The 11,271-nt window shown below is 67.7% G+C and overlaps 2 protein-coding genes across 4 annotated transcripts; one reads left to right on the top strand and one right to left on the bottom strand.

Annotated features, from left to right (window-relative positions):
- Window positions 1-574: 574 nt before the first annotated feature.
- On the bottom strand, window positions 575-5,380 carry NEMP1 (nuclear envelope integral membrane protein 1). 2 transcript variants are annotated; one of them, XM_040088442.2, is made up of 10 exons: window positions 4,954-5,380; window positions 4,311-4,432; window positions 4,019-4,229; window positions 3,737-3,809; window positions 3,553-3,646; window positions 2,815-2,929; window positions 2,645-2,690; window positions 1,593-1,766; window positions 1,137-1,360; window positions 575-711 (listed from the first exon to the last, which is right to left on the bottom strand). In XM_040088442.2, exons 1-9 carry the CDS (start codon window positions 5,048-5,050, stop codon window positions 1,138-1,140), a joined length of 1,155 nt encoding a protein of 384 aa, XP_039944376.1. In that variant the 5' UTR covers window positions 5,051-5,380; the 3' UTR covers window positions 575-711; window position 1,137. The 2 variants fall into 2 exon arrangements, with proteins under 2 accessions (XP_039944376.1, XP_039944375.1); XM_040088441.2 differs by having other exon boundaries at window positions 2,465-2,690; window positions 4,954-5,379.
- A 1,498-nt stretch (window positions 5,381-6,878) lies between these two features.
- On the top strand, window positions 6,879-10,687 carry NAB2 (NGFI-A binding protein 2). Of its 2 annotated transcripts, XM_040088445.2 has the most exons (7): window positions 6,879-6,925; window positions 7,898-8,699; window positions 8,902-9,035; window positions 9,500-9,551; window positions 9,718-9,850; window positions 9,946-10,146; window positions 10,263-10,687. In XM_040088445.2, the coding sequence occupies exons 2-7, from the start codon at window positions 7,905-7,907 to the stop codon at window positions 10,355-10,357; spliced, it is 1,410 nt and encodes a 469-aa protein (XP_039944379.1). In that variant the 5' UTR covers window positions 6,879-6,925; window positions 7,898-7,904; the 3' UTR covers window positions 10,358-10,687. The 2 variants fall into 2 exon arrangements, with proteins under 2 accessions (XP_039944379.1, XP_039944380.1); XM_040088446.2 differs by lacking the exons at window positions 6,879-6,925; window positions 9,946-10,146 and having other exon boundaries at window positions 7,674-8,699.
- Window positions 10,688-11,271: the final 584 nt, after the last annotated feature.

The raw sequence follows: 11,271 nt of genomic DNA on the forward strand, positions 1-11,271 counted from the left end.
ATACATCTTTATTAAAAATAGAATCAGTCATTCACCACGCTGAGGGTGGGAGGAAGCAGTAACAGAGTCTGCTCACACCTGAGCAGGGCAGGAAAGTGCAGCCAGGGCTGGGGAGCAAAAGGAAAAGTCTGGGATTGACTGCAGAAGCTCCAGGTGAGGTAGGGGCTGGGCTGGGGGTCCCCAGGGCAGCTGAGACACTGCGAGGAGGCGAGGGCAGCGTTATTGCTCAGGAAGTTGCATAGCTCGGGGTGTCCCCTCCAGCTCTGTGCTTTGGCAGAGCTCCCCAGCCAGCGCCGGGAGCCGGAACAGCGGCGGCGTCACCCTCGGTCCCTGCCCGCACCCACTGGGAGAGGAGGAACAGCAGAAGGGCAGCGAGGCAGGGAGGAAGCACATCCACGCTCATCCTCAGCCCTGGCACGGGGAAGAGGGGGCTGAGCACGGCCTCCACCCCAACACCACACGCAGGGGCAGCCAGCAGACCCTGAGGCTCCACAGCTCCACCGGGGAAGCACCGGAGTTTTTGGTATCCACGCGGGATTGAAGCCAAGGCAGAGGAGTGGCCCGACCAGCTGGAGCCCTCTGAGATATTTGTAACAGCAGGAGGAGGGAGCAGGTCGCTGGCAGCTCCCTCAGCACGGCTCCAGGCAGGTGCTGAGCACACAGGTACCAGCGGGACAGGTCCAAAGTTCCTCTTGTGTCAACCTCAGGCACCTGCACAGGAGATGAAGGGGAAGGTCCATCCCCACCCCAGGCTGTCCAGTGCTCAGCAAAGGGAAAGGAGCTCCTGCCTGCTGGAGCTCTGGCACTGAGGGATGGAGCCAGATCAGCACCCAGGTTTGGGAGAGGGGTGTCACCCTGGGAGCTCACAAACACCCACTGCAAAAGCTGGGGAGAGTCCAGGCTGCATCCAGGTGATCAGCCTGGGGGGGCTCCCATGTGTCCCACCTCCCCAAAACACCCAGAGCTGTCACCTGTGCTGACAGCAGCGTTCACGCCTCAGGCAGGAGCTGCAGGGGAAGGGAGGGCAGACCCCCTTTCCTCCCTGTCAGAGGGGGTCCAACCCCACAAGGACCATCCCCACCATGCCTGCAGCAACCCAGCAGTGGTTCCTGCTCCTCGGCCCCGGGGCAGCTGACCTCACTGAACATCCAGATGGTTGTGGGGCAGGGAATCGCTCCTGCAATTCCCAGCAAAGGAATCATGGACATTTTCCTCCACCTCCTCCTCCTCCTCCTCATCATCATCATCCTCCTCGAAGAGCTGCTCATCGATGGAGAGGCTTGCCAGGCCAAACTCCCGCTCGTGGGCGGACACCTCCATGGGGGTGACGTGGGAAGCGCCACCCACAAAGTCAGCGAACCTGGGAGAAGCCAGGGAGCAGCACGTTGGAGCAGCACGTCGGGCAGGTGTGTCCGGTGCCTCTGCCGAGACCCTGCCGCACTCAGCTAAAAGCATTTTGGTGCTGGGACTCGGTGTTATCCATCCTGTGCCCTCTTTGTTCCCACGCACGTTCCTCTGTCTCTAAGGACAGAGGTGACAGCACAGAGGGACACAGGGGTGTCCCTGCCAGGGCTCGCTGCCAGGGGTGTTACCTTTTGGGAGACTGGATGCGGGACACCGTGGTCCAGGCAGAGAATTCGGGGCTCCGGCAGACGCTGCGCAGCTCTGCCAGGGCCTTTTGGGTCTCCACCTCGCCCTGGAGACGATATTCCTCCTCCGACAGCAGCCGAGGGGGGCTCGGGCCCAGCTTGGAACTCTGCATCCTCCTGCCAGGGGGGGCAACACCAGTTAATGCCTGGCTGGATGGGGTGGGACCAGCTCCCGGAGCAGGATCCCAGAGCAGGATCCTGGAGCAGGATCCCAGAGCAGGGTCCCAAAACAGGATCCCAGGGCAGGATCCCTGGAGCAAGAACTCCAAGGCAAGACCAGATCTTGAGGCAGGACCACCTCCCAGAACCAGAAATCCAGGGCAGGACCAGTTCCTGGGGCAGGACCAGCTCCTGGAGCAGGACCAGCTCCTGGAACACCAATCCCCGGGGCAGCCCGAGCTCCCAGGGCAGCTGGCGGTGGGGACAGTGGAACACACCCCCCTAACCTCAGCTCCTTGCTCCCAAGGGTGCTCACCCGCACCAGTCCAGGGGAAAAAGGGCAGAGTTACCCACCCCACTCCCAAAGCCCAGCTGAGGTGATCCCCCCTCCCAAATTCCCCTCACAGATGTGCTTCCTCCTCAACTGTGGTGTCCCTCCTTCTCCCCCAAAATTCCCCTCACGAGGGGGACCCCCCCACCCAAATTTCCCTCAGTTGAGGTGACGAACCCCTCAGGACCCCCCGGAATTGGGGATCCCCCCTTCAACTGAAGTGTCCTTCCTTCCCTGAGGGGATGAACCCCCCAAAATTCCCCTCACGAGAGGGACCCCGCTCCGTGGCACGGGCTCCACCCAGCCGGGATCCCCCAGGCCTCACCGGTAGGCAGCGAAAGCCCACTGCAGGGGATAATCCAAATTCTTGGTGCAGACGGCCACGAGCACCAGGCCCAGGGCGATGGGGTGGATCTGGATGCCCGAGTACATCAGCAGCAGCCCCAGGAGCTGCAGGGCCCAGGAGAGGAGGTTGATGCTGCGCTCGTTCTCCAAGGGGCCGTACCTGTAGCACACGGCGAAGCTCAGGAGGCCCACGAGCAGCAGGTAACCTGCGGGAGAGCACGGAAATCGGGGGGCTCCGTGAGGGCGAGGGGTGATCTGACACCGCCTGCAGCGACAGGGGAGCCTCAGCGTTGCACCCCCGGCTCTGTGAACCCCGGAGCTCCCACCTACCTAAGAGGTACTGCCAGTAGGATTTGCAGATCTCCCGCAGGTTCTTGAAGATCAGCTGGAGCAGGTAGAGGGAAAAGGACCAGCCTCCCACCAGCAGGAAGTACACAGGGCTTTTCTGGGGGAGCACAGGAGGGGTTTGCAGGCTCTGTACCAGACCCAGCCCAGCCCAGGTATGGAAAGGGCAGCTGTGAGAATTCCTGGCTCTTTCCTGCTCTAAGGTCGGGGCGAATCAAACTCAGGAGATGTTGTTTTTGGAAGTCTCACTCTGAAATTATCTGTCACAAACTCACGAGATGTGAGCTCTCTCTAACGAGTTGAGAAAAGTGAGCCTAAAAGGCTGTTTAATCCCAATTATCCAATAAAGAGTCGACATCTATATTATTTATGCTTCTAATCCCATTATGATCACCCAAAACCCGCAGTGAGGACGTCCTTCAGCCAATTACAGAAAAGAAAGTGCAAAAACCCACAACCAATCCACGGCCCAAATTCTCCATCTTGGCTCCCCCGTATCACCGTACACTAAAACCCCAAATCCAAGTTTTTCACGCCGTGAGATCTCACAGTGCCATCCAAGCTCCACCCCCACGATCCCAGCCCCATCGCTCATTTTTTGGAAGCCCATTTTTAGGCCTTTAAGGTCAAAATGCGGCGCTTCCCTGAAGTCCTGTCAGCAGAGAGAGCCCGAAACTCTCAGCATCCAGAGCTCCTCTGACCCCCTCAAGACGTGACACCTACCTTGGGCATCACCTTGGACATCATGTAGACGAGGACGAGCAGCGAGGCCAACAAGCCAACGCTGATCCCGGCCGAGTAGTAGAAGATTTGGCTCCTGCGATGATCACACGGGGAATCAGCGCCAGCGGGCGTTTTGCGGATACACAAACACCCCCAAACCCAGCGGGAGAGGAGGGGGGCTCACCTGCTCAGCGTGTCCCCGCAGAAAAACAACAGCAGGCCCAGGAAGAAAACGAGGAACAGCTTAGGATCAAAGCCTGGAAAGAAAGCGAATCCCAGTGGAGAGGAGCGCGGTGGGACGCTCCAGCCCGTCACAGGACAGGGATGGGGCAGCATCCAGGTGCCCCAAATTCCCTTCCACGGACAAAATTCCCTTCCCTGAGGATCCCTGGATCATGAGCTGCCCTGTCCTGCCGTCCCCTGGGCAGCCCCAGGCCCCCTTTGCCCCGCCGGGGAGGGGACGTACGTCGGACGAGGACGACGGAGTAGGTGGTGCCGGGCTCCAGCAGCTCGACCTTGAGGCAGGTTTTGTTGCTGTAGAGGTCCACGTCGATGCTGGTGTCGTTGAGCTTGCCCCGCAGGAAGGAGAAGAGCACGTTCCACACGCTGAACCTCTCCAGCTCCTCCTCGCTGTCCACCTGGGAGACGCGGATCATCCGGCTGCTGGTGACGCGGATCTGCGGGAGGCCGGGAGGGGATGGATGGAGGGGATGGAGCAGGGAGGATCTGCCTCATCCTCTTCCTCCTCCTCCTGTCACCTGTGTCCTGGTCCAGATGTCGTTCCATCGCGGGACGCGCGTGTTGGTGTAGCAGAAGCGCTGGGATTCGTTGTGCTGGGACGCGTGGCCCTCCTGGAGCGGGATGATGGGATCCTTGGTGCCTGGGAAGCGCAGAGGGAGGGGATCAGGCCCTGCTGCCCTCTGCTTCACCCACCAAACCCCTTTCCCTCCCAGGGGATCCTCCACTCAGCCATATTCCCCGCGGTGCTTCCGCTGTTTTCCTTGGAATAAACCCTCTGGTTCTTTTTTTTGGGATAACCCTGTGCCCTGGGCTGTCGGGAACAGCACAGGCCCATCCCTGCGTCCCTTCTAGTTCCAAAGTCCGACCTCAGGGACAGAAGTCCGAGGGTGTCTCCGGTCCCCGAATCGCACGGGAGGCCCGATCGTACCGGGGCACCGGGACAGCGCGACACCAAATCCCGGTCCCACCGGGCCGCACAGACCCCCTGAGCGTGGAGGCCCCGGAAGGCTCCCTGGGGGCGCAGGGGGTCCCTGAGCGAGCACCGGGCAGTTCCCCGTGGCCCAGGCCGCTGGTTCCATACTCCCGCCACGCTGCCCCCAGGGTTGTCACCGCCCGTGACTCCCCCCGGTCCCCACCCACGGGCGCCGCTGCCCCGCGCACCTGTAGCTTCCAGGGGAAGGAAGGGCAGGAACAGCACCATCAACAGCAGCACGGGCAGTGCCGGGAGCCGCCGCCGCCGCCCCGGAGCCGGTTTCATCCCTCCCGCCGTGGCTGCACCGGCGGCTTCCGCTTCCGCCGGGCTCTGCCGCAGGGGAGCACCCACAGCCAATAGGAGAAGCGCTCGCCGGGCTTTGTCTTTGATTGACAGCTGATTCAACCTATCAAAAACCGGCACCGCCGCCCCTCTGCCGCCTGGACGTTGATTGACAGCGCTTTTAAACTATCAGCAGCCCGCCTGCAGGGAGCAGCTGCGTTCCCGCCCCCGGTTACCCCGGTAACCAACCTGCCCCTGCCATTCACTCAACAGCCGCGCCCCTCGACCAATCAGCGCGCAGATCCCGCCGGCCACGCCCTCCACCCCCCCGCGTGTATCCCCGTGATTGACAACCGCCTCCACCTATCAGGGCGCGGCCTCGCGTTGTTTGTGTGAATGGGCCACGCGTGGGGGGCGCGCAAGGCCTCGCCCCTCCCGCGACCCCACGGTCCCGCCGGGGCTCTGCCAGGGCCGGACGTGGCCCGAGGGTCACCGGGGACCCGCGGCGCCGAGGGAGCCCCGCATCCCACGAGGAGCCGGGGGGGCTCCGGTTCGCCCCGCTGCCCGCACCGTCCGTCCCGCGGCAGCGAGGTTCCCCCGGCCCCGGGAAGGAGGTGCCGTCCTCCGCGTGGGTCCCTCCCCGTGGGGCGGCGGCCGCCCGTGGGCGGGCAGCGGGGAGCGGGCTCGGGCGGCCCCCCCCCCGCTCCCCCCTCCGCGGGTCGTGGGCGGCGGAGCCGGGAAGCGGCGGGGCCGTGGGCGGAGGATGTGCGTCAGCCGGGGGCAGCGCCGGGGCTGGGAACGGCCCCGCCGCGCCGGACGCTCGGTCGTGGAGGGGGAGGGGGGGTGAACCGGGAGGGCTCGGGCAGGACCCCCGCCATGGGGACCGTGCCCGTGCGGGAGCCCCCCCGGCTGCTCCCCCGGTAGCTCCGGGGATGTGCCCCGGACACCGGCGCGGCTCCCACCCGGCCAGGATCGCGCGGGGGCGGCTCTGGCCCCACTCCAGGCGCCGGCCGCGGTATAAATAGCGCCGAGCCACGCAGGGCCGGACCGGGGTGTGGGCCGTGACACCTCCCCCCTCCTCCCTCCCGCGGGAGGGACCCCGGTGCTGCGGACGAGGGGCTTCAGCATCCCCACAGCCCACCCGGGAAACCTCCGTCCGCTCCCGTTCTCGCTGCTGGGTGCTCGCCCCGATGGCAGCGTGTGCGTGCCGGTGACACCGAGTGCCGGCCCTTGGCAAGGGCTCCGGTACCGGGAGGTGACTGCCGGGACAGCGCTGCCGGTACCCGGAGCATCCCCGCTCCCCGTCGGGTTGTCACCGCAACCGGGGATGCTGCGAGCGCTGCCCGCGGGACCTCCGGGATTCAGAGCGTCCAAAACAGAGCACCGCGTCCCCTTCGTGGGGATTCTAGCTCTCCCACGGACTCCCCCCCCCCTCTCCCGTGCCACGCGTGTCCTCCCCGGTCCCTGCCGGGGCTGCGGGACCCCCGGTGCCGCCGTGCGGGGCGCCGCTCCCGCTCCCCTCCCGCTGCTCCGGTGCCCGGAGGGAGGGGAGAAGAAGGGGGGGCCCCGGTGCCGCCGCCCCCGCCGCTGTCCCCCCCCCCCCCGCGCTCGGCGGGGGCGGCAGCCGCGGGATCCGCCCCCGGGGCCTCCCACGCGCGGCGCAGCCGGGGCCGCTGCTATTTCACGGTCCCGCCCGTGTGGGCGGCGCGCAGAGCGGCGCGGCGCGGCGGAGGGAGCGCGCCCGGCCCGGCCGCGGGACCCCCCGAGCTCCGGCACCCCCCGGACCCCCGGTTAGAGCCGGCCCCGGAGCCCCCCCCCGCCCCTCCCCGGCCGCCCGGCGGGGCGGGCGGAGCGGACGGAGGCGGTTCCAAGGCGGCGGTGAGCGAGCGGCGGGCGGGGGCACCGGGGGGCACCGGCCGGGGAGGGGGTCCCGGTGGTCATGGTGGGACTGGGGAGGGGGGGCGGGACGGAGCAGCGAGGGACACCGGGCAGGGCGGAGAGCCCGAGGGGTGTTGGCCACGGGGCTCCGGGTGGGTCCGGGGCGCTGGGATGCACGGGGAGAGGATGGTCCCGATGGCACCGGGGGCATCGCGGCACCGGCGGGTACCGGGCGGGGTAGGGGGGTCGTGGGGGGATGGCCTCGATGGGACCGTGGGAGCACAAAGGGACGCTGGGGACAGCAGGGGGATGGCACGGCGAGGGTCACCGGGCAGGGCAGAGAGCCCCGGGAAGGGATGACCCCGGTGGGTCCGGGAGGAATGGGGCGGGGATGGGGCACGGGGTGGGCTCGGGGCACTGGAGGGCACCCAGCAGGTGCGGGGAGGCTGGGGGAGGATGGCCCTGGTGGGACCGGGGTGGGGATGGGGGCACCGAGCGGGGCGGGGTCACCAGGGAAGGGTGGCCCTGATGAGATCCAGGGGACCACAGGGGAACAGGGCACGGGCAGGGCGGGGGGCCTGGGGGATGTTGGCCGTGGTGGGATCGGCACCGGGGGCTGAGGGGGCTGGGGGAAGCCCCACGTGTGTCCTGCCCCATGTGAGGACCTGGCACGGAGGGGGCTGGGGAGGGGCAGGGGCTGGGCACAGCCCAGGGTAGGGGGTGGGGTCTGGGGTGAGGGTGACCCCACTCGTGTCTGTGCCACGTCCAGGGGCTGTGGCTGCAGGGACCGGCCCAGCCCAGAGCACATGGGTGGGATTGGGCGCCCCGTGGGGCGTAGGGACACTGAAACACCCATACACGGGGGTGCTCCCTCTGCCCTTTACCCCCCAGGCCTAAAGGTGGGGAGGGGGTTTCTCCTGCACTGTCCGTCCATCCCGGTGGTGAGTCCCTCCGTCCGTCTGTCCACCGCAGGCTCGCCATGGCCCTGCCCCGCACGCTGGGCGAGCTGCAGCTGTACCGGGTGCTGCAACGCGCCAACCTGCTGGGCTACTACGAGACCTTCATCCAGCAAGGAGGGGACGACGTGCAGCAGCTCTGCGAGGCGGGCGAGGAGGAGTTCCTGGAGATCATGGCGCTGGTGGGCATGGCCACCAAGCCCCTCCACGTCCGCCGCCTCCAGAAGGCCCTGCGGGAGTGGGCCTCCAACCCGGGGCTCTTCAGCCAGCCCGTCTCGGCCGTGCCCGTCAGCAGCATCCCGCTCTTCAAGCTGTCCGAGACCGGCGGGCGCAAAGCGCTCAGCAACGGGCACGCCAGCCCCGGCGAGGCCGCGGGCAAGGGGAGCGGCAGTGCCGGGACGCCCCCGGCCCGCAGCCCCACGGAGCCAGGGGAGAAGCTGTCGCCATCGGCGGCTCCGCCGTGGCCGGGAAGGAGCACCCCCGAGTCGGAGGGTGGTGGGGATGAGGAGCCGGGGGTTCCCCCCTTCTCTCCGGGCGGGAGCAGCGGGGAGCAGGCGGTGGGCACGGAGCTGGAGCCGGAGTTGGCGCGGACGGTGGCGGAGAGCGTGGAGAGGCTGCTGCAGAGCTGCCCCCGGGGCGGCGAGGCCGAGCTGAGGGCGCTGATGAAGCTCAACAAGAAGCTGGCCAAGGCTGTGGGGCACATCTTCCAGCTGGAGGATGGTGACCGGCAGAAGGAGGAGGAGATCCGCCGGCACAGCGCGATCTACGGCCGCGGAGAGGCCCGGCGCCGGGAGGGCAAGCAGCTCACCCTGCACGAGGTGGGCTCCGTGCTTGAACTTCCTGGGGTGTGCTGGGTTGGGACAGGGACCTGGGAGGCTCTGGAGGGTGTTGGGTGGGTGGGATTCGAGGTGTGCTCCCACGCGGGTGGCATCTGCCAGCCTGGATCCGGCGTTGCTTTAGCCGAGGGTGGCGTGGGCGCCGCCGTCCCTGTCCCTGCTCACGCATCATCTCTGCCCCCAGCTCATCATCAACGAGGCGGCCGCCCAGTTCTGCCTGCGGGACAACTCGCTGCTGCTGCGGCGCGTCGAGCTCTTCTCGCTGTCACGACAGGTGGCACGGGAGAGCACCTACCTGTCCTCGCTCAAGGTCGCCAGGTGAGCCCAGACCTGGGAAACGCCCCCCTCGTAGGCCTGGGGGGGACCTGGGTGTCCCCCCCCTTGCACCCCGGGAGCTGCGCCGTGATCCGGCGCTTCGGGATGGGGCCGGGACCCCGCGGCCCCCGGCTCCCCTTTGGCAGTGTGGGTGGTTTCTGCCTGACCTCGGAGCGTGGGAGGTGGGGAGGATGGGAATGACGGGGATGCCAGGCGTGGGGGGGGGATGCCAGGCAGCAAAGGGATGCCTCTGGGGTTGCCCCATCTCTTGCCTCCATCCCCAAAGCCCACCGTGCCAGGGTTGTCTTTTCCCTTCGCTTTCCAGCTGCTTCCCTCTTTTTCCGCCCCCAATTCCATCTGTGCCAGAGCCCCGGCTCCTGGCAGCGCCCTGCCTGGTGGCTCTGCTCACAGCGTGGGGCCCTGCTGTGGCCACCCCCGCGCCTGACACAGCCCCTTTGCACCCCCAGGGCCCATCCCGAGGACAGCGGCGCCATCGTGGCTAAGCGGCTCAAGCAGGAGGTGGGTGCAGGTGCAGGAGAAGCGTTGTGCAGGTGTGCACACCTGTGAAGAGTGGGTGTGACGGCGCGACGTGCCCGGGGCTGCCCATGCCAGCTCGGGGTGAGGGCCGTGGGTGTTCCGGGGTGGGTGACACAGGGGAGCCGCTCACCCGTGCGCTCCTTGGCAGGCGGGTGAGCAGAGCCGCCCTGAGCTCCTGGCGCTGCCGGTGGGGCTGGAGCCCCCCGGGGCCGGGTACCGAGCCAGCTTGGAGGAGGACACGGGCAGCCTCTCCGGGGAGAGCCTCGACGGCCACTTGCAGGGTGAGTGAGGGGTTCATCCTCTCCCCGGCGTGGAGGGGGCTGGTTGGCGGCCGACCCCCGTCCCCTGGCGTTGACTGTCGCCCCTCTCTCGGCAGCGGCGGGGGCCTGTCCCCGGCTGACCCCTCCGCCCGCCGCGGCCCCGGACGTGCCCCTCGGCCTCGCGCCCCACGGGCTCTGGAGCCGCCACATCCTCCAGCAGACGCTGATGGACGAGGGGCTGCGCCTGGCCCGCCTGGTCTCGCACGAGCGCGTGGGGCGGCTCAGCCCCTGCCTGCCGGGGAAGCCCCCCGGACCAGGTGAGCCCCCCGCGGGGCCGGGGGGGCTTTGCCGCGGGCAGGGGTCAGGGAGGAGGCAGCGCTGCCTTCTCCTGTGGAATCGCGCCCTGACGGCCGTCTCCGTCTTCTCCCCACAGAGTTCGAGGACGGGCTGGCAGAACGGGGTCCTGCGGCCCCCCCAGACCCCCCTCGCGGCACCATCAAGGTGGAGCAGGAGACCAGCAGGCAGTGAGGCTCCTGTAGCCCCCCCGCCACCATTAACGAAGCAATAACGTGCTGGGGGCCGGGCGCGGCGGAGCTCCGGACCCGGGGAGCTTAGGGTAGGGGGTGGGGGTCTCAACCACAAACCCCCCCCGACCCCCTCCCGTCCCACACCGACGCTCTGGTTACCTCAGCCGCGGCGGGACGCGACTCCCCGCAGCAGCAATACCCTCGCCCCGGGGCTGGGGAGCCCTCGATGGACTGGAACCCCACCCTGTAGAGCCCCCCTGACCGTCCCCCCTCCCGCGGGCCCGTCACGGAGCGGGGACAGACGCGTCGCACCGTGCGCTCCCACGTCAGCGCTGCCGCCCACGCCGGGCACACGGTTCCCCCCCCTCCCCGCCCCGCACCCGCAGCGCCCACGCAGCAGCCGCCAGCCCCCTCCCCGCAGCACGTGCCAGCTCACTGTGCAGCCCCCCACCGCTCACCCTGAGACCCCCCCCAGGCACACCGCATCGCCTGTAAATATCCTGAGACCCCGCAGCCCCCGCACGCCCCCCGCACCCCGATCCCTGCGTGTGCTTCCAGCATGGTCCCTGTGCCGGGGGTTGTCACACGTGCCGCGGGGTGTCACCCCCTGCCCCAGCACGACGCAGGCGGCGTTTGATGGGCACTGGGGAGGTGCTGTCCCCCCTCACCCCGAAACCCCTCGGGGTTCCTCCTCCTTCCACCCCCGCCCACCCCAATCCCTACAAGCCGTGCCCAGCCCCGGGGTTCCCACCCCCTCGGCCACCCCCTGCCCCCGTTAGGACTGTGTGGTGTCTTTTTAGAGCATTAGCGACTCTTCCTTTGTACCGTGTACAGTAGATTATTTATTTTGTTATTTTGGAATAAAACTTTATTTTATGGCTTATCTTCCTGCCCTCCCCCCCCCGCGCCCCGCCC

Source organism: Hirundo rustica, chromosome 30 (assembly GCF_015227805.2).
Source record: "Hirundo rustica isolate bHirRus1 chromosome 30, bHirRus1.pri.v3, whole genome shotgun sequence".
Taxonomy (NCBI): domain Eukaryota; kingdom Metazoa; phylum Chordata; class Aves; order Passeriformes; family Hirundinidae; genus Hirundo; species Hirundo rustica.